The sequence below is a fragment of the Pseudopodoces humilis genome, chromosome 20 (assembly GCF_049639895.1).
Source record: "Pseudopodoces humilis isolate 2021_Gansu_Grassland_sample_001 chromosome 20, ASM4963989v1, whole genome shotgun sequence".
NCBI lineage: Eukaryota > Metazoa > Chordata > Aves > Passeriformes > Paridae > Pseudopodoces > Pseudopodoces humilis.
The window spans coordinates 12,302,184-12,322,862 of record NC_142219.1 but is presented as its reverse complement, the minus strand read 5'-3'; the positions used below and the strand labels follow the sequence as shown (position 1 = coordinate 12,322,862).

At 49.0% G+C, this 20,679-nt stretch overlaps 2 protein-coding genes across 9 annotated transcripts in view; one reads left to right on the top strand and one right to left on the bottom strand.

The window, feature by feature from the left end:
- ASCC2 (activating signal cointegrator 1 complex subunit 2) overlaps window positions 1-17,385 on the top strand; it is a 34,226-nt gene extending 16,841 nt beyond the window's left edge. For all 8 annotated transcript variants that reach the window (XM_088065155.1, XM_014253703.2, XM_014253706.2 and 5 more), the window contains exons 6-19: window positions 1,646-1,713; window positions 2,137-2,247; window positions 3,093-3,205; window positions 4,248-4,322; window positions 4,847-4,954; window positions 5,995-6,063; window positions 6,689-6,763; window positions 7,198-7,375; window positions 7,928-8,142; window positions 9,610-9,729; window positions 13,214-13,435; window positions 15,165-15,273; window positions 15,767-15,843; window positions 16,498-17,385. In XM_088065155.1, coding sequence (XP_087921281.1) covers window positions 1,646-1,713; window positions 2,137-2,247; window positions 3,093-3,205; window positions 4,248-4,322; window positions 4,847-4,954; window positions 5,995-6,063; window positions 6,689-6,763; window positions 7,198-7,375; window positions 7,928-8,142; window positions 9,610-9,729; window positions 13,214-13,435; window positions 15,165-15,273; window positions 15,767-15,843; window positions 16,498-16,666 — 1,709 coding nt within the window. In that variant the 3' untranslated portion in view covers window positions 16,667-17,385. The remainder of the gene's footprint in view (window positions 1-1,645; window positions 1,714-2,136; window positions 2,248-3,092; window positions 3,206-4,247; window positions 4,323-4,846; window positions 4,955-5,994; window positions 6,064-6,688; window positions 6,764-7,197; window positions 7,376-7,927; window positions 8,143-9,609; window positions 9,730-13,213; window positions 13,436-15,164; window positions 15,274-15,766; window positions 15,844-16,497) is intronic.
- Window positions 17,386-19,038: 1,653 nt separating this feature from the next.
- Window positions 19,039-20,622, bottom strand: UQCR10 (ubiquinol-cytochrome c reductase, complex III subunit X). Its single transcript, XM_005524525.3, has 2 exons — window positions 20,445-20,622; window positions 19,039-19,267 (listed from the first exon to the last, which is right to left on the bottom strand). Exons 1-2 carry the CDS (start codon window positions 20,583-20,585, stop codon window positions 19,229-19,231), a joined length of 180 nt encoding a protein of 59 aa, XP_005524582.1. The 5' UTR covers window positions 20,586-20,622; the 3' UTR covers window positions 19,039-19,228.
- Window positions 20,623-20,679: the final 57 nt, after the last annotated feature.

Here is a 20,679-nt window from a genome sequence, read left to right as displayed (position 1 = left end):
CTTTATGTCCTGCTTTGCTGCCCTGAGCTAGGCATTGTTGGACATAAACCCACGCTCAGTTGTTTCCTGTGGCAATTGAATGTGTCCTCAGCCCTTGTAAGAGGAATGTGGGGCTCTGTAAAACCCTGGTAGAGGTGGGAAAGGCTGAAGAGGGAGGAGGGTTGGGAGATGGGCACAGTCCAGCTGTGAGTGCTGATGTTCCCAGAGCTGGGAGCTGAGGGAAACATTCAGTGTGAGGTAATCACTGCTGTGGGAAGTGGGAGAACCTGAAACTTCAGTGCAGACATTGATGTATCCCGAGCTTCCAAACCACAAACACTTCAGAACCTTGCTCAAGCTGTGCTTATCCCTGGATTTCTGTGTCTGTACACACGATCTTAGTGGCGAGTACACAGGGAGGAACATCCAGCCATGGATGCTGAGGAGTGAAGATGGAGCATATTGATTTAGCTTCTCTATTTATCCTGTGCTCCCTTCCCAATCCTGTGATCTTTAACATCACCTGAGCACTTGAGTGGAAGAATATCTACCCTTGGATTAAGTGAGCCCTTCCTGAATTCTAACACACTTTGTCTGCAGCTCGTGGGATGAAGGTTTTCCATTTCTTTGGTAGTTATTTTGGTCTCATTTTCAAGTTCACTAACATGTGAAGTGTTAGAGATCATGTGGTGCAGACAGATTTCCAGCCAGAAAATCATAGATAAATCTTTGCATTTTTAATCTTTTTATCCTTTTTTAGTAGCTTCTACTCTAAATTCCTCTGTGGAGCCTCAGAGATGGAAAGCAGGCATGGCAAGATAGATGCTTCCCTTTCAGATGCAGAGCTTAGATTATCTGGGTCTTAAAATATTCCAAAAAATACCTAAATAATGAAACCTCCTTTGAATTCCACTCTGGAGTTCCACACAATCATGCTGCATGCAAGTGACCAAGAATTTGCTCACCTGATTATTTCATTATGTTGTGACAGTAATGGCATGAGCAGTTCTGGTGTGTAATTCATAACTTCATAAACGTGAGGTTCTTCTCAGGGTATAAATTTATCTGAAACTTGTCTCATAGCTCTGTCCTTGCTGGAGAACTCTTAATTTTCATAATCTGAACAGTAATTCCCAGGAAAATAGGAGCCTTAGTGCTTACTTGGTGAGGATTTATGGTATGGCATAACTCAGTGGAGTATTTTGTAAAGATAATGGAGTCCTGGTAATATAATAGCAGGTTTTACTAAAGCCTCATTACCTTTAAGAAATATTCGGCAGCACATCTCCTGGTGTGTGCTGAACTGTTATCAGTAATTAAAAGTCAACTCCAGTTGTCAAATAAAGGAACTGGGGTTGTTCAGTGATAGTATTTGCATTATTCATTGATTCAGCCCCTGGAGCGTGAATCATCTGACATCTCATTTGCTCTGCTCTGATGAGCATATTCCCATTGCTGGATCTCCAGTGGCATTGGAGAGCTGATGGATCAGCTTTTCTGGGAGCAGGGCCTGTACGTGAGCTGAGGAGTGAGGGTGGGCTGTGTCCCACATGGGCAGTAGGTGTGTCTGGGGGGTGTCAGCAATGACTCCAGTATTTTCTGGTGCAAATTTGCTCCTTGACATCAATGTCTGAACTGATGGAAATGCTCTCCTTTCCCTTTTCAGGAAATATCTTCACTCAGCAGCCCAGTTACTTCAGTGACCTTGATGAAACTCTGCCCACTGTCCTCCAGGTACTGCTTTCCTGCTGGGATTTCATCTGGAAATGTGGGATAGCTTGGGGAGTGAAAACGGAACATTGTAGGCAGGCAGAATGGATTTTATGAAATCATGGAATATCCTGAGTTGGAACAGACCCACAAGGATCTTCAAGCCTGCACAGACACCCCAACAATTCCACTCATTGTCCAAACACTCCTTGAGCTCTGACCACCTTCTAGGGGAAGAACTTTCCCTAATATCCAGCCTAAACCTCCCCTGACTGCTGTTTCTCCCTTTCCCTAGTTTGTTAATGTGTGTCAGGGAGGTTTAGAACCTTTATCTAAAATTATTACTTGATGACTCTTCCCTCCCACCTTCCTTCAGCTTCTTGCCTTCTCTGCTGTGTCCCACTGCTGGCTCCTGTCTGTTAACACTGCCCTGTTCTCCTGATTTAGGTGTTCAACAATATTTTGCACAAGAGTGGTTTGCAGTGTGAAGGGGCCTGTGCTGAGCCCCAGAAACTGGAAGAGAAAGTCAGTGTGACTGCAGGGAACATGCCCCTCCAGGTAGGACTGAGCTCTCTGTACTCCTGCACGCTGAACAGACCACAGAGGATCATTCTGTTCCCAAAAGCTCCTACAGCTCGTGGTTCTGTGCCATTGTTGCAATCTTTGTCCTGGGACAGGATGATAAAACCTTTCCACCATGAGCTGATTCATTTCAACCATATCCTTTGGAATGTGGATACTTTTAAACCTGGCAACTGTTTTGCTTAACAAGCTTATAAATAATGTAACAGAGTATCTGACAGAAGTCTCCACTTAACCCTGGCAGTGATAAGAGCTGATTTTTTTTTTCTTCAGAAATGTGTGCTTTAACAACAGTGTAATTTAACTGAAGTTAATTAAGAGGGATTTATTTGCTGGGGGCTGTACAAAGACAGTGAATGTGGTCCTCTACAAAAGCTTAATTTTTCAGTTTGTGTGTGGGAACAAACTATCAGTTCAGACTATGATTTATCGAGTAATGTCAGTTTGAAGCTATCATTTAGTGTGTCATTCAGTTTGTTTCAGCTGCCTCAGAAATGCAGCTTGCACTGGGTCAGACTGCTGAAAACATTCCTTTGATTCCTGTTTTTCTGCCGTGCAGTGCTGCATGGGGAAGGATTCCACTTGTGTGGAGGGTGTATTGAGGGCAAAGCCACTGTCCTGAACAGGACCTGATGAGGATTCTTGTAATCTTACAGGATCCTTACTGAAAGCAGACAGATGGGATTGCGTTATAGATCTTTACAGGATAGGAGTTTTAGGAGAAATGTTGTCTTTGTGGTTGATACAGACTCTGCAGTTCTGTGTCCCTGCTGGGAAAACTTGCCTGGCTCTTCCCTCAGTAGCTGCTTTTTCCCTCTCAGGAGCTGAAGGACATTGTGCTGTATTTATGTGATACCTGCACAACTCTCTGGGCTTTTCTTGATGTCTTTCCCTTGGCTTGCCAGACCTTCCAAAAACACGAGTTTTGTTACAGGTAAGTCTTGGAGTGCAGACAGAGCTTGTCCTGGCCATGTAAAAATACTGAATGTGCTACTGTGTCCTGTCCCATTGTTAAATGAGGAAACAGATGTAACACAGAGGCTGCTGGGTTCTCTCTGACAGGAATGCAGCATAATAAATACATGGATATAGGGATGTGTGGATTTTCTGTTCTATGTGTGTCATTATCTGGGGGTGATCCTAGAGCCAGGCATCCATGACAATTTCCAAAGTCAGCTGAACAGTACTTGGTGTGCTCTGAGAAGGGTGGAGAGGGATGAGTTATGGACAAAAAGAACTTCCTGCTGTAGGACCCAAAGTAAGGGAAGCAGAAAATATTTCAGAGAAACACTTCTTCACAGTCTGCAAACAAATGTCTTTGATATTATGCCCAAGTTTTATGCTAGAGAATATCAGTGAGGTTTGGCAAAAGCTAGGTGGCTGGGAGAGGGTGACAAGGCATGAGAGGGAATGGCCTCAGGTTGTGCCAGGGGAGGTTCAGGCTGGGTATTGGGGAACATTTCCTCATGGAACTGGCTGTCCAGCCCTGGCACAGCTGTCCTGGGTAGCAGAGTCCCCATCCCTGGAGGGATTTAGCAGCCAGCTGGATGTGGCACTTGGGGACATGGTCTGTGGTGGCCTTGGCAGTGCTGGGCAGTGGTTGGACTCAATGATTTCAGGGGCCTTTTCCAACATGAAGGTTTCTGTGATTCTGTGAGTGTTGGGTCTTTGCAGGCTGCAGATCTGTGTTGGGAGTTTTTCTGGGTTGAGCAGATGGTTCTGATCAGCACCAGGATGCTTCTCAAATGCTTTTCTTTCCTACCTCTTCAAAGACCTCTCTGTGATTTTCTTAAAGTGCTGCTCTTTTTCTGTGGTGTGTTTGCTTGTGTTTTGGGGCAAAAATACCAAAATGAGGTGATGTTCATGGGTACTGCTGGTGAGGAGGGTTTAATGAAATCAGCCATTTCTTCTGCCTTTTAGCAAATGATTTTTGGAACTTCAGCTGACAGGTACAGGTTTGTTCCCCCTTTGTACAGATTAGCTTCATTTTATGAGCTGGCAATTCCTGAGCTGGAATCTGCAATCAAGAAGAGGCATTATGAAGATAACAGGTGAGAATTTCTGCAAAGGCTTCCTTTGGATCTTCAGTGAGACTTCCCAGGGTTTAGTTAAAAATTCACTTTGTGCTGCTTTACCTATCTCTGAGGAGTCTGGCTTTTTTTTATGCTGCTCTGAAGAGATGACTTCTGTAATTCCAAATTTTCCTGGGCAGTGGGATGACGAATCATTTTTAGTGCTGTGTAAGAAGGAATTTGATGGGAGGTGTATTCAAATTGTAGCAAAGTGTGAGACCATGAATGATATCTCTGTGTACTCAGTCTCTCTGTAAGGCACAGGCTGTGCTGGTACAGTGCGGGCCTCATGTGGGAAGCTGCCAGGACAATTGGGATTAAAACCAGCTTTATTTGGAGCGTGGATTTTTCTTAATGACCATGAAATGTGTCTAATATCTGCTCTTTGCAGCAAGAAAATTATTCTCCTAATGAAATTCTTCTTCTAGAAGATTAATTCTGGCATAAAGGTGCATTACAGATTCTTGTGCTGACACCAACAGTGTCTTTTGCTCTCTCTGAAGTGTTTTTGCTGATTTGTGGAGGAGGATTTCACACTCCAGAAAGAAGATGATAGAAGTTTTTCACATCCTAATAAACCAAGTCTGTCTGCAGCCCATCCTAGAGAGCAGGTATTGGCACTTGGCTCTGTGCTACTCGCCGATTACTTGATTGTGTGGGAGAAATTGTTTCTCTTTTACAAATTTACTGGAGAAAAAGAACAGAAACTGCTATTTGTGTTGGGATTGTAGCCAAAGACTTGGCTAAGGTCAAATTCTCTTGTCCTGTGTATCAGGAATGTTCCAGATGGAGCTGTTGGTCTTTCTGAGTCTTTCTGGTGAGCTGGGTCCAGTGAGCTTTCTGACCCCAGTGTGTGGCTTGTGCAAACTTTGATCCTGTGTAACACCTTGAGACCTGATTGGAACCCTCCAGGACCTGGAGGGGCCATCAATACAGATGGAGAGAGACTGTTTACAGGGGCTTGGAGTGACAGGACAAGGGGGAATGGCTTCCCACAGACAGAAGGCAGGGATATTGGGAAGGAATTGTTCCCTGGGAGGGTGGGGAGGCCCTGGCACAGGGTGCCCAGAGAAACTGGCCATCCCTGGAAGTGTCCAAGGCTACTTGGATGGGGCTTGGAGCAACCTGGGATAATGGAAGGTGTCCCTGCCTATGGCAGGGGATAGAACTGGATGGGCTTTAAGGTCCCTCCCTACTCAAAGGTGCCTTGGAACAAGACTTGGAGACTCAGCAACATCCAGGGGTTTGGGCACTGAGGCTGCAATGGGAGTTTGCTTGGCAGGTGTTCTTGCACAGGTGAGCACAAGCTTTCTGGAAAGTACACTGGTGTAATCCCAAAACATCATAAAGGCACAATTACAGGAGCTCTACACACCCTTTTCTGTTCACTGCAAGTCTGAGGCATCAAACTATTTGTAAAGTCTGTCTGAAAACTTGTAATTCTAGGTGTGATTCAGCTTTAGATCTAAGTGCTGAAATATTTGCTGAAGCCTTAAAAGCCACTTTCTTCCATTTGACTCTTTGCTCCTGCTAAAGTCAAATCTCTTTTCAAATGGGGCTTTCCCTTGGTGTAAATGTGAGTGGTTTGGCTGGTGGGGCCAAATGTTGGCAGACTTACCTCTGAGTGTTCACTGTGCTGTATTTCCTGCAGCTGTGAGAATATTCAGCCATTTATTGAGGAATTTCTGCAGATCTTCACCTCGGTGCTTCAGGAAAGGAGGTGAGTATGGCTGGCAAGAGGCCCGAGGGGGGCTCAGCTCCTTCCTCTGCCATTCTTTACAGCAGAATTGCCTGAGGCAGCATTACGAGGCATTTGGGAGTCAGAAATCGTTGTAAGTAGTTGGCAGAAGTGAAGTGAGAGGCTTTCAGCATGCAGCACAGACCCTGGCACTGAGAAATGCTATTCTTCACTCCCTTTAATCTAGCTTCTCAAAGAGGAGAAGAGCAATTTAGCCATTAGCTCCCTTGACAAGTTAGGCTGTTATTACTGATCTGTGCTTTCCAGCTGGGCTGACCAGACCAGAAAAATATTAAACACTAATGCTGGAGATGCAAAGGACAGAAAAGTGACAGAACTGGGAATTCCATCTTGTCCTCCTGCCCATGCTGGCATTCTGAGCATGTTCACATGGTAAAGCAGATTTTCCCTGTAATGCAGCACTGGGTTCCAGCCCTTATACCTGAGGAGTCTTGCTGTGATGTAGTGGGACCAAAATCAGGCATAGCTGGAATCCAGCATTGGGTAAGAGGTTCTCTGTTCCTACCTGAGCACTGAGGCAGTCAGAGAGGCACAGTAGTGGTAATTAGTTGAGCTCCACTGATTAAACTTGCTCCCGTGTCTTCAGATTTCTCCGTGACTACGATGAGCTGTTCCCTGTTGAGGATGATGTGAGTCTGCTCCAGCAGGCATCTTCTGCACTGTATCCTTGGGCTTTGCACACCTGACTGCTCTTGGATTCCTTCACACCACTGACATTTCTGCCTCTGCTTAAACTGCATGACTGGCAAGGAGTACTGGAAAGCTTTCCCTTAACAAGAAAAAAAAAAAGGAGAGGGGGGATTTGTTGCCCAGAGAAGCTGAGGCTGCCCTGTCCCTGGAAGCGTCTAAGGCCAGGCTGGACAGGGCTTGGAGCACCCTGGTCTAATGGAAGGTGTACTTGACCATGGCAGGGGGTGGGAAAAATGAGCTTTAAGGTCACTTCCCACCCAAATCATTCCATGTTTTTGTGAGTGTTGATGCAGGCTGTTTGAACATCAAACATCAAAGTTTGAACATTGCTGAAAATCCCGTAGTTTTGTCAAGGTGATCCCTGAACATGTGCATGCAGGAACGTCCTTAATGCTGTGCTCTTAGAGACGAGACCAGGACAGCCTATATCCTCCAAGCAGTGGAAAGTGCCTGGGAAGGGGTAGACAGGAAAAAAGGACAAGCTGTTAAAGATCCAGCAGCATCCAACGGAGCTTCAGCACTAGTGGAGAGCACACCTGAGGACGGGGAGCACCCAGGGACTGCGTGTGCCCTGGAGGATGAGGTGGGTACAGCTCTGTGGTGGGACTGGGCTCTGCTCTTCCTGGGGGCTCTGCTCTTCCTGGCCTTCCTCTGTCTGTGAGGACAGGCTTGATTTGCTCAGCTTTGGGGACAACATGAGATTTGGTGTCATTTCTGACCTTTGCTGGATCTCCATGCAGCCTTGGGAAATGAGAACTGAAGGTACACCTGAATCCTGAGTTATCTCTGAGCAAATTGCTCCCAGCTCCCATGGCTTGGGTTTTCCCTTGCTGGGGATTATTCAAATACTCTGCTTCATCCCTGCAGTTCATGTGCATATTTTTGAAATGCAGAGCTCGCCTGTTATTTGATGAAGGGATTCTCCAGGGTGTCCTTGCTGACTCAGGGACTGGCAAAAGTAGCTGTGTGGGAAACCTTGTGTAGTTTAAACTGCTGATTTCTCTTTTGGCTCCAGTATTGGACTTGTGTGTTTAAATCCTGACAGCCCAGAGTGCTGCTTTCCCTGTATTTGTGTGCACACTGCCCCCAGCTCTGTCCCTGCCCAGTGCCCACCAGTTGTGTTTGGTGTCCGTAGTGCGCCGGCGCTGCGGCCGCACCCGTCGCCTGTGTGTCCGGCGTGGAGCTGGAATCCCTCATCTCCCAAGTGAAGGATCTGCTGCCAGACCTTGGAGAGGGATTCATCCTGGCCTGTCTGGAGGAGTATGGATACGACACAGAGCAGGTGATCAACAACATCCTGGAAGATAAGCTGGTGGCGTACCTGGATAAGCTGGACCGAAGGATGCAAAGGTGTGGGACAACCTCTGGTTGTTTCTGTCTCACTTAATTGTCCTCGTTGAAGCCCCTTGTAGAGCTCTAAGAATTTGCATATTTGGGGTAGAGAACTGCAGTGAGAGTTTCTCATTGTCACTTGTCACCAGTTTTCTGCCCTCCTTGTGTCCCTGCAGAGGACTGGGACCTTTGCTGCTCAGTGTTGGAGTAGAGCAGGTGCTGGGTTGTGTTTTGTGACAGGGGACAAAACCACTTGGAGTGGAATGGAATGGAATGGAATAGAATAGGTTACCTTCAAAAGTTATTTTGCTGCAGTGTTTGTTGTCACAGGTTTGTTGAAATCTCAGCTATCCTGCAGGAAAGGGCATCTTCAGAGTAGCCAATTCAGCTGGAATTCAATCCACAGGGTCAGATATAGTTATTTCACAGGCTGCTGTTTTGTGAGTGAAGATATTACAATTCAGATCCATTTTTATGTTCCCTCTGACAAACTTGCCAGGTTGTCCTGCTTTCCTGGATTGGACAAGGGATGGAGGGTTTAGAGCTGATGGCAGGATTGAGTTGTTGGAGTTTGTCTGCAGCTGTGAGTGTGTGTTTGTGCTGCACCAGCAGTTCCTGACAGAGCATCAGGATGTGAATGTGCTGTTTGTTCACATTTCATGGAGTTATGGGCAGACTGTTGCATTAAAGGAAAGCATCTTTATCGGAAAAATGATGTAAAAAAATCTCAGTTTTGCAACAATCTTTGTGTTCCCACAGTCAGATCTGCTGACTTTGGCACAACTGGTGCAGGCCGGGCTTTAGGAAGGATTGGTTTTCTGCACAGCCAGCAGTTCCACAAGATAGAGCTGGATTTTTTTCTTCCTGCCTTTTGCATCTTGAAACAAAGCTGCTGGTTCGATAGGAAATGTCGAATTCTGACCCCTGCCGATTTATGGGGGAGCACAGCAGCATTTGCAGATGCCCAGCTGAGCTGTATGCACCACCAAAATGAATGTCAAAAGTACAGTCTTTTGACTTACAGGTCGAACAAAAATAAACCTGGAACCCTGAGAAAGATTTAACAAGGGCGATAAATATCTTGAAATCAGCAGCAACAAATTATTGGATTTTTTTCCAGTCTGCAATTCATCACACTTAGTGTTTGTCTTCACTGAGTCACTGTGTTGAGACCAGACAGTCTGTTGAATATTCTGTTGTCCTGCATGGTTTGATAGACTCTGAAATGAAAAGAAAAATTTTCTCTTGGCTTTCTGTGAGCACTTGCGTTTCCCCTCAAATCCAAGCTTTGGGAAGTGCTGTGCTTGTGCTGGAGCATGGCTGGGAAGGGAAGAGGCTGTGCCCTGTGACTCAGCCAGCACCTCTTGATCCTCAGCTCAGGATCATTTTGGGACTGAGAAGGGATAAACCAAGGGCTAAGAGAAGGGAGAGGATTTCTCTTCCTCACTTCACTTTTGTTTTTATTCTCTCTTTGTTTTTTAACAGACAGCTGAAGCCAGATCCTACCCCTCTGGTCAGCTCTCGCTGTAACGTTTTCCAGGATGATGAGTTTGATGTTTTCAGTAGGGATGCAGTGGATGTGTCTCGGATCCAGAAAGGCAAGAGGTGAGTTGCCACCCAGTCATTAACTCTGCCTGTCAGGAGGAACAAACACCTGGGAACCTGCACATTTATCTCTCCTAAAAACCTCCTGCAGGAATGTTTTGGCAGGGGGGGAAGGTTATCAAAAATGTTTCCCACCTGTCTGTCTGGGGAAGTAAAATGAAATATTTTGAGGGGGTTGGTTTCACTTAGTGTTTTTCCTAATGGGCTTTCCTGTGTCTGCTGCTGGAGATTGCTTTTCCAACCTCATTTGTAATGTCAGGTTCTTGCTCCTTGGGCTTAATGTTAAACTTGCAATGAACAACAAACCTTGAAAAGCACCATCCCTGAGCCTGGGATTGTGACTCAGAGCTGAGAATAGCTAATGATTTGATTTAGAGCCAAGGGAAGATTCAGTATCCATCTACTTCAACATCTGATAACATTCAGTGCCTTAGATTACTTCTGTTGTTTCTGCTGCTGTAGAGCTTCCTGCAGAGGGGGACTTGGACTGGTGGAGTAGTTTGGGTTGGGAGGGACTTTTAAAGGTCATTTAGTCAATCTGCCTGAAATGAGCAGAGATTTCTACAAAACCCCACCAGTTTTCACTTTGCTTTCTGCCTTGCTGAGTGTGTGATGCTGGCTCCCACTGATGTCAACTCGATAGTGTGGTTCCCTTGCTCCAGTTTCTTTTAAAACATATCACAGAATCATGGAATGGTTTGGGTTAGAAGGGACCTTAAAGCTCATCTGGTTCTACCCCCTGCCATGGGCAGGGACACCTTCCTCTAGACTTTTAACACCTCCTCTAACCAGCCAAATGTGATCTTAATGTTGGGATGTATTTACACAGCAGATAACTAAAACTGGCTGGAGTTGGAGCCATGTGGCCTGAGAGCTCCCAGTTAAGATTTTGATTGCAAAGTTGCATCAAACTCTAGGAGAAAACCTCTTTTGTCCCCAAGTCCAGTGGCCCAGCTCCTCAGAACAGTGCCACAGTGCACTGAGCAAGAAAGGAATTTCTTTTCTCTCTGGCCAGGGCCATGACTTCTGTTGTGTCCATAGCTGAGAATTATCACACAGAACCTTTCTCCTCATGCTGGTGCCTTGCTCTGTGAGACAGGTGCATTGTACAGGTGTGCTGGGTTATCCCCATTCCCCAAAGCCTTGCTGCAGCAGCTGGTCAAGGCCAGAGAGCACCGAGTTCAGCACAGAGCATCCAGTGGCTGGAATATCCTGCTCGGAGCTCCCTCTGCAGATCACTTGGAGAGCTCTGGAAGCTGTAAATCATCCCTGAGCTGGGCTCTGGGATCTGCTCCCATGGCACTGCCCTCCAGGGGTGCCTTCTCTCCAGGGGTACCATCACTCCTGGAGAAGTTCTCCTCTCTCCTGCTGTAGCTATGTGACCTCTTGGGACTATCATCTTGTTGCTGCTCTTCCTGGTATTGTTTGCCTCTCTTCATTTCAGAAATTCATTTGGGAAAACTTTGCAGGACTCCAGACATATTAGTTGTGGTTTGAGTAGTTTAAAACCTGGAGATCAACAATGCCCAGAGATGACCAACTGAATCTAAGGAAAAGCTGCAGTACCTTGTCTCCAGGATTTAATATTCAGCACTGATGGTTCACCCCAGTGTTGGGGTAACAGGGCTCTTCAAGCTCAGTCTGAGATCTGCTTTGGATTTGAATTGTATCAAATATTTCATTTTATTTTTTTTTCTCCTTCTAAATACCTTTTGCTCACCAAATTCTCTTGTGTTCAGGGTGCTGTTGTCTGGTGTCACCGTAGTGCCTAAAGAGCCAGAGCAGGTTGTTCTGGCCACTCTCAGCACCAGAGCTTGGGGCAGGGACTGTCCTTGAGAAAGAGAAATCCAGCCAGGATGAGGAGAGAATCAAACACAAGGAAATGAATGTGCTAACATAGACTCTGCTGATCCTGAAAAGTGATGCCACTTGTCTATGCCTGTCCAGCCCTAGCTGTCAGCTGAATCTGTCTCCTGAAGCCAGAGCATGTCCTGAGCTCCATGGGACTAGAGGAGCTGTCCCACTGTTTTTCCTGGGATTGGTGCCCAGACCATTTAATGCAGCTCCTCTGCAGTCATCAGACCAGCTGGACAGGAAGCAATCACCAGGTGCTAGGTTCACCCTCAGCTGAATTCCCACAGGAGGTGTTATCCCAAGGATCCCAGCCTGGGTGAGCTCACCACGGCGGTGAGTCATGGCAGAGGGGACCACCTCCGGCTGTAAACTTCCTTTGTTTTGAGATTCTGAATGAAAATCTGGGCTGCTGGATCACATCCCCACAGTCTGTCCCTTTCTGAGTCACTGCCACTGCCTTGGACAGATCCTTTCTCTGATAAAATCCACTGATGCTGGATCCTCCTGGACTCTGGGGGCTGCAAGTTGTCTTGGGAATGCTGGACAGCAGAATCCCCTGTTGCTGTGCTGTAAACATGTACTTGTCTGGTCTGAGAAATGGGACTTCAGAGCTTTTGCTTGTGCAGCTTGAGACACTCAGTAGCTGCTTTTTAATCCCTCTGTCGGTCTTTCCTTCTTTAAAATTACTATAATTTACTTGCCTTCTAAATTTAAAGAACAAGCCCTTGCAGCTCTCCAAGAGGTCGAATCACAATCACTCTCTGCTGTTTTGTTCTTTGCCTTGGGAGTTGTGTTTATTCTCATCCTCAGCTGCTCATCCTCACTGGTTATTTTTTGGATCTCCCCGTCTATGTTTGTCCTTCTCCCCTCACATTTGTGCTCCGTGCACCTTGGCCAAGTTTGATCTGGAACAGAATTGCATTTGGCCTCCTGTGAAATCTTCCTGAAAGCTGTCTGAAGTGATAGTGGTGGTCTCCAATTCCTGCTCTGTTTCAGTGGCTAAGCAGCCCTGGATCACTCCATCCAGCCATGGGGCCCGGCACAGGAAGGATCTGGAGCTGCTGGAGTGAGACCAGAGGAGACACCAGGATGATCAGAGGGATGGGGCAGCTCTGCTGTGTGGAAAGGCTGGGAGAATTAGGATTGTCCAGCCTGAAGAGAAAGCTCTGAGATGACCTAATTGTGACCTTCCAGGACCTGAAGAGTCTGACAAGAAAGATGGAAGAGAGACTGTTTGCAAGGGCTTGGAGTGACAGGACACAGGGAATGGCTCCCACTGCCAGAGGGCAGGGCTGGATGGGATATTGGGCAGGAATTGTTCCCTGGCAGGGTGGGCAGGCCCTGGCACAGGGTGCCCAGAGCAGCTGTGGCTGCCCCTGGATCCGTGGCAGTGCTCAAGGCCAGGTTAGCCAGGACTTGGAGCAGCCTGGGACAGTGGAAGGTGTGAGGGTGGAATAAGGTGAGCTTTAAGATCCCTCCCTGTCCAAACCGTTCCATGATTGTATAAACCAGCAGGCCAATAGGTGGGGCCTGTGACTTAGACTGCTTCACATTCCACTGACTAACAGGGGAAAAGCAGCTTCAAGGGAAGGTTTTGACCCCTGCCTTTTGCTCCCCTGTTCCCGGGCAGGAGGGAGAAGGACACGACCCGGAGCTTGGTGAATGACAAGCGGCTGGTGACGGAGCAGAGGGAGCGCTACAGCCAGTACAGCGTGGTGCTGGAGGAGCTGCCCCTGGAGCCGGGAGCAGCACAGCACTACGAGGACTACGAGGATGAGTACGACGACACCTACGATGGGAACCAAGTGGGCGCTAATGACGCTGACTCGGATGACGAGCTCATCTCCAGGAGGTGAATGCTGAGGGGAGCAGGAGGGAGGGAGCCACGGGAGAATTCTCTGTCTCCCACAAACCTGGGAAATGCTGGGCTCTGTTCCTCTATGAGAGCTTCAAACCACCCCTTCCTCTGTTTTCACTGTGATGTGCAAGGAGGAAGGTTTGGGCCTCCCTTCTCCTGTGGATAGGGAGTGTTCCCATATCAGACTATTCCTTGAACACAAAATTATTGCAGCCTTGAGGCAAAGAACCTCAATGGAAAGTGACTGTACATAAATACAAACTCAATTCCTAGCCAAACAATTCCTAAACTTCAAGAATGTGTTACTTAGGAAAACAGAGTGTGCCCAGGATGTTCTCCAGCTTCCACTTGGCCATTGCCTCAATTAATCAGCAAATCCAAGAGGGGAATTTGCCATGTGTGGAAACTTGTACTCAGCAGAGCTTCTCCTTAGAAAAACTATCCTGCAGCAGGGAAAAAGGGCTTGGAAAATCAGTGGGACTGGGCAACCTAAAATGGCTGGTTAGCAAAGGAAAACTTCAAAATTTGGGAAATTTTACAGCCAGACTTTTCCCTGCCAATCCCCTCTGAGTGCTGACAGCTGGAATTGAGTCCCTGACAGGCTGCACAGCACTCTGCACCATGACTGACAGCTGCACACCATTAGCTTTTGGAAAGCAAAGGGTTAGTGGAGATGGAGGCTGGAGAATATTTATTTTAGAAAACATGTGGTTTAAAGGCTGCTTTAACATTTCTGAAAGCGGCATTTTGAATTCTGATGTATTATGAAGATGTCACCATTCCTAACCTCAAACCAAATTGAAGCTTTGAGGCTCTTTTGTCCCTTTTTTCCCCCCTCCTAAAGTGTTGAGAAGCTTCAATTTAAATCCTTTCTGTGTTTTGCCTGTAAGAATGTGGCACACAGGTGTTTTCCCCTCTTTCAGGTCTCACTGCCCCTAGAAACAATTAGTGGATGTCACTGCTGAAAACTGGATCTGTTGGTTTGCCATAACAAATGCTTTTCTGGTTTTACATTTATTTCTTTGGCAGTGGAATGGTGGGTCTGAATTCCAATGGAATTTAAACACAAACACATATTTATGTTAAAGAAGAGTTATAGGCATGTGGTAAATTCTTCCTCCACCCCCAGGCTCTTTGCTCTGCATGTCCAGAGTGATTCATAAAGCCTGGTTAACTTCTCCAGGGATTTCCCCCTGTAGGAAACTGGGGCACAGCAGTGGAACTGGGGCTCCCTGGATAGCCTGACCAGTCAGAGGGTTTGGAGCACAGCACTGGCTGAGCATTAATGGTTCTGTCCAAATTTGTCTTGTACAACAGATGCTCCCTGTCTGCTGAGCTAAAGCCTAGCAAAGGATACTCCTTAATATTGCCTTGTGGTTGTGACTGGATGCCCATTTCCCCAAAGGCAGCAGTTGTTTCTGTTGAGAAATTCCTTGTGAGGTTTCAAGGTTGTTTTTATTTAACTATTATTATTATTATTTTCAGCGACAATTTCATAGTGAACATTCCCCAGTGGAGAGTGTGTGTTTCTTAATTGCCCATAGGAATGTGGCATTAATTCCTGGGTCTCCTGGGTTTTTTTGTTCAGGAAAGTTAAGTCTATGAAATCTGTAGAGTCTCATCTTTTTAAAGACATAATGCAAACCAAAAAGGATGTGCTGTTCAGAGAAATGTTTGTGGCTGTGCTCTTTTCTTTTCTAACTATTTCTGTCTTAATTCCCAGGCCATTCACAATTCCTCAGGTCTTGAGACCTAAAGGACAGGATGAAGGACAGGAGACAGAGGAAGAAGATGAAGAGGAGGAGGAGGAAGCTGAAAAGGAAAGAACAAAGGTGACATTTAGCTGGATTTGCATTAAGATTTACCATATTTCTTCCCTGCTTCACCTGCAGTTGATGTGGAGCAGATTTCTTGTTTCAGAGAGGGAATCTTTGAGCAGCAGCAGGGACTGAGCTGCTGTTCAGTGGCTGCTGATGTGTCCCCAAGGACAGCTCTCCACTGCTTCCTGGCCTGACTGTGCTGGAGCAGTGACACTTCCTCCGTGGGGAGCTTTAATCTGCTTTATCCCAGAGATAGACAGTGCCAGCAGAGCACTCTGAGGGTCACTGACACTGTTCCCATGGATGTGCTGGGAGTAGCCATGGTTTGGGAAGATTTTCAGGCAGGTTTTGTACCAGGTGTTGTGTTTAGAGTCCCTGACACCAATCCCACTGGTCCAGAGGTAATGAACCAGGAATTGACTCTGTTCCCAACAGAATCCTCTCCTCTCCAGGCTTCTGCATGGTGCTGATGAGTTTCCTGACCTGTTCCCTTGCCTCCTTGTAGGACCACTTTGTTCAGGACCCAGCAGTCCTGCGGGAGAGGGCTGAAGCCAGGCGCCAAGCATTCCTTGCCAGGAAGGGGTAAGCAAGGATCTCCCTCCGGCTCTGCAGCTGTTTTACTGCTGACTGGAATAGCAATTCCAGGGTGTTCCTGCTCCTTGACATTCCTGTGTGCCACCCTTTACTTCCCTGCTGGTTGTTTTATCCCGTTCAATAGGGGTAGGCGTGGCATGGAATCACGGAGTGGTTTGGGTGGGAAGGGACCTTCAGGACCATCTCGTTCCACCTCTTGCCATGGCACGGACACCTGCCACTATCCCAGGTGGCTCCAAGCCCCTTCCAACCTGGCCTTGGACACTTCCAGGGATCCAGGGGCAGCCACAGTTGCTCTGGGCACCCTGAGAACAATTCCTTCCCAGTACCCAATCTAAATCTCCCCTTTTTGCCATAAAGCCATTCCCCTTTGTCCTGTCACTCCAAGCAGCAGAACCCTGTGCAAGACAGAATCTTGGAGTGCACAACTTCCAGAGCTCCAACAGCTCCCACAAGGATTTTGGGACAGTTTCATAGCTGTTTTCAGCTGATGGGCTCAGTGTGTGGAAGGACAGTGGTGGTGTGGCTGCTGCTGGGATGAGCCGAGGCCCGAGGCTGAAGCCCTCACACCCCAGTGTGGTGGGGGTCTGGGATTTTGTCCCCAGTGTGCCTGTTGTGATGTCCTTTCTCTGTGTCCTCCAGGTACAAGCACGACAGCTCTGCCGTTGTTGGGAATGCCAAGGGCCACGGGCAGAACCGGGAGACGGTGCAGGAGCGGAGGAAGAAAGAAGCGAACAAAAGCACAAGAGCCAACCACAACCGCCGGGCCATGGCCGACAGGAAGCGCAGCAAGGGCATGATCCCTTCCTGAGCAGCTCCTGGGGCAGGGGCTGCACCGTCCCCAGGCCCTGCCCAGGAGGAGGCTCCGTTTCCTCAGCGTTCCCTTTGCTCAGGGGATGGATGTTGTGTGCAATACCCGGCACCTGGGCTCACACGGAGCTGCATTCCCTGTGGGAGTGCTGCCTGTTCCCAGGAAGGAGCTGCCCTGACTGTGTGTGCCAATGGCTGCACCCAATACACGGGACAGGCTGCAGCAGCCATTCCTGCCCTTTTGTACTATTTATAATTCGCAGAGTTTTATTTTCATACTGGCTCCATGCGCCCTTCGTGCCCACCCTGGAGTGGGCAGCTCCGAGAGCACGGCTTCCATGGAAATGCCTTATCCTGAACTTGAGTTACAGGTTGTCTCAAGCTGGAAGGGACCCACAGGGATCATCCTGTCCCACCCCTGTCCTGCCCAGACCCCCCAACAACCCCACCCTGGGCACCCCTGGCAGCGCTGTCCAAACGCTCCTGGAGCTCTGGCAGCCTCGGGGCCGTGCCCATTCCCTGGGGAGCCTGGGCAGTGCCAGCACCTCTGGGGGAAGAACCTTTCCCTGATCTGCACAGCTGCATGCTGGCAGAGAAAGGCTCAGGCTATTCCCACTGCCAACAGAGCCACAGGGGTTCAGGTGAGTAAGACCTTAGGGATTTCTGTCCCTTGAGTGAGGCCTGTGAAGACAGATGGTACAAATAAAAGTTGTAGATGTCTTAGTTGTTTTTTTTAAGGCCCTTACAGAAAGTATTGATGAACTTCCTGGTATCCAATTAGGCTTTGTTTGGTTAATTTACTGGTTAATGTGCCCTGACTGCCATCTCCCCACCATGCTGTATTTTCTTGCACTGTAACAGTGCCTGTGGCATTTTCCCACTGTGAGAAAATCAGCAATGGTTGTGTTCCAGGGCAATCCCAGTGCTGCAGGAGCAGTGGGGTGGTCAAGTGGTAGTAGGGTGGTTGTAAGGTCCACACCTTGGTGCCTGGTGTGGTGCAGAGGGCAGGAATGTGACTGGAGCTGCTGTGGGGCTGTTTGCAAAGCAGAAATGCAGCAGAACAGCCACTGCCATAAAGTGAGGGGAAGCCCTGAGTGCTCTGAGATTTTTCTTTGCCTATCAGTGCTGCCCAAACCTCCCAAGGACAGGCATGGAAAAAGGAATTACATTTACCAGCATCCCTAAATCCTGGATCCAGGGCAATCCCCTGCTGGGATAACGCTGCTTTCCTGCAGCTCCCACTCTCTGCACCGATGGCTTCAGCTCCTCCCTGCTGCCCACTGCAGTGCTGTCCCCTCATCCCGTATTCAGCTTTGGTTCCTGCTGCTCAGAGCCTGCAACTCTCTCTGAGCTGCTCAGCCTGATGTGGAACCAGCAGCAGAGCACAGGGAGCTGGATGGGATTGTCCAGGAAAGCTTAAACCTTTCTCTTAACCATCTCCATAAAGCACAGCTGGAACTGGGACAGCTGTACTTGGGTTTAGCTCCAAGAACACAAGTGTTTAAGTGCTCTTTGTGTTCTCACAGTAAATGTTTTACCCCCCTGGCACTCGTTTGCAAACACAACAAAGCTGCTGTGAGCACTGGCTCTAATGGGCTCTGCCTCAGCCTGTGCTGAAATTTCTCCTGATCAGTGAAAACTGAGGGGAGAGAGAGAGATGGGGCTGCTGGGCTGGCAAAGGGGGAAGAGAAGGAGTCACTCAGGCAGGTCTCCCTACAGCCACCTGAGAGCTGAGGAATTAACTGAATCATTGCCCCAGGAAGTGCCCAAATATCCTCTCCCATGTAAAAAGTGTTTGACAAGGCCAGGCAGGGCTGGGCTCTTCAAGAAGGTTCAGGGGGAAGGAACTGGACAATCTTTAAGGTCCCTTCCCATTCAAACCTTTTCATGACTCCTCCTCCAAAGCTGCTGGGGTGAACTGAGTGATCCCTCTCCCTTCCCAGCACCTTCCCTTGAGTCAGCTGAGATGGAGGCAGGTGTGTGACACACAAACCTGACATCACTTCTGCTCCTCGAGCCATGGCAGGAGCCAGAAGGGACAGGAATAATGAGGAAAGGGATCCCCATTCTCAGCCCAGCAGTGCAGAGCACATTCCTCTGGTAGGGCCAGGCCGGGAACTTCCATCACCACTCAGCTACAAAAAGGTGCTGTGAATGATTTTAAGCCCCTTTTCTGTGGGCAGACCAGAAGATGCAGACAGCTTCTCATCCTTCCCAGACAGAAGCCAAGGGCTGTAATGAACTACAGCTGTCTTAAGTGCTTTCAAATTTTTAAGACATTGTGATTCCTGACAGTGCCTTGCAACTCAGGAACAGGGCTGTTTTTAAAGATTCTCCACCTCCCAGAGAAAGAGGAGGCAGTGAACACACAGACACAACACAGGACCAGGAGTTTTATTTGAACACAGTAAGTCGAGTACAGCAGCAGAGCTCCTTGAGTCCATCTGGCTTCACATCATATCAGTAGGTGGCTGATAACATCTGGCTCGGAGTTGTTCCAGCAGGAATCCATTCCCAGTTTCAGGAGGCTGAATCCCTCAGCTGGTCCCTGCTGCTGAGCTGCTCAGTTCTCATACTTGTGCTTGATGTGTTTCCACAGTTTCTGCATGCAAAACAAGCAAGGGGGAAAAAAAAATAAATCAAGATGTTTTAGGCATCTTCTTGATGGGATTACAGAATCCAAAATACAAATTATCCTGCTTGGGGAGGCGGTGATGGAGTCCTGGACTGGATCTGGGGGACACAGGGATGCACGTGGGGGCTCCTGGCTCCTAATCTGGACAGGGAGGCAGCTGCAGAGATTCCCCTTCCCCTGTTCAGCTCTGGATTAGTGGCCCAGAGACACTGCCTTGAATTCCCACCCAGACTGGAGAGGGCAGTTCTGCTCCTGCACACAAGAGATGCACAGAACAATCCTATTCATGGAATCATGGAATGGTTTGAGTTGGAAGGGACCTTAAAGCTCATCCAGTCCCACCCCTGCCCTGGGCAGGGACACCTTCCACTGTCCCAGGTGGCTCCAAGCTCCAATGTCCAACCTGGCCTTGGACACTTCCAGGGATCCAGGGGCAGCCCCAGCTGCCCACCCTGCCAGGGAACAATTCCTTCCCAATATCCCATCCATCCCTGTCCTCTGGCAGTGGGAAGCCATTCCCTGTGTCCCGTCACTTCAGGCCCTTGTCCAAAGTCCTCCTCTCCAGCTCTCCTGGAGCTTCTGTAGGCCCTGAATGCAGCTCAGGTCTCCTCCAAGCCTGCCTCGGTATCCTGCAGTCATTATCCCATCACCACTGTACTTAGGAACCTAAGGACGACTTGACCTCTTTCACCCAAGGTTCACGCTGGGCCACCCAAGGCCACCAGCCCTTATCCCCTTCCTCCGCCAAGGGCAGATCGGCCAAGCCGGGGGACTACAGAGCACAGAAGAAGCTCCTTTTACCCCTCCCGCTCTCCACTGCCTTGCACGCCCCTTCCAAGCGGCGAGAGAAGTCCAAGGACTCCCCGAAGCACCGAGTGCCACGACAGCAGCAGAGCCCCCTCGACGAGTCGCGCTGACCCTCAGCGAGCCCCGCGGCCGAGCAGCGCTGACCCTCAGCGAGCCCCGCGGCCGAGCAGCGCTGACCCTCAGCGAGCCCCGCGGCCGAGCAGCGCTGACCCTCAGCGAGCCCCGCGGCCGAGCAGCAGCCCAGGGCTGCCGGGGCGCGGCCCGCGCGGGGCCGGCCTGACCTTCAGAGCTGGGCCCACACCCGGGCGGCCCCGGCGGGGCCTTACACAGCCCTTACCCCTTGATTGAGCTGCTCGAAGAGCGCATCCGCGGCTTGGTCGAAGGCGCGCTCGAAGACCACCGCGCCCAGCACGACCGACAGCGCGAACGTGGAGCTGCGGCGGAACAGCGCCCCGTACACCTGCCGCAGCAGCGCCATCTTGACCGCGCGCTCCGCGCCTGCGCCGCCCCGCAGGGGCTGCTGGGGGCTGTAGGCGGTGCTCTGCTATTTGAACAGAGTGCCAGCATCCGTG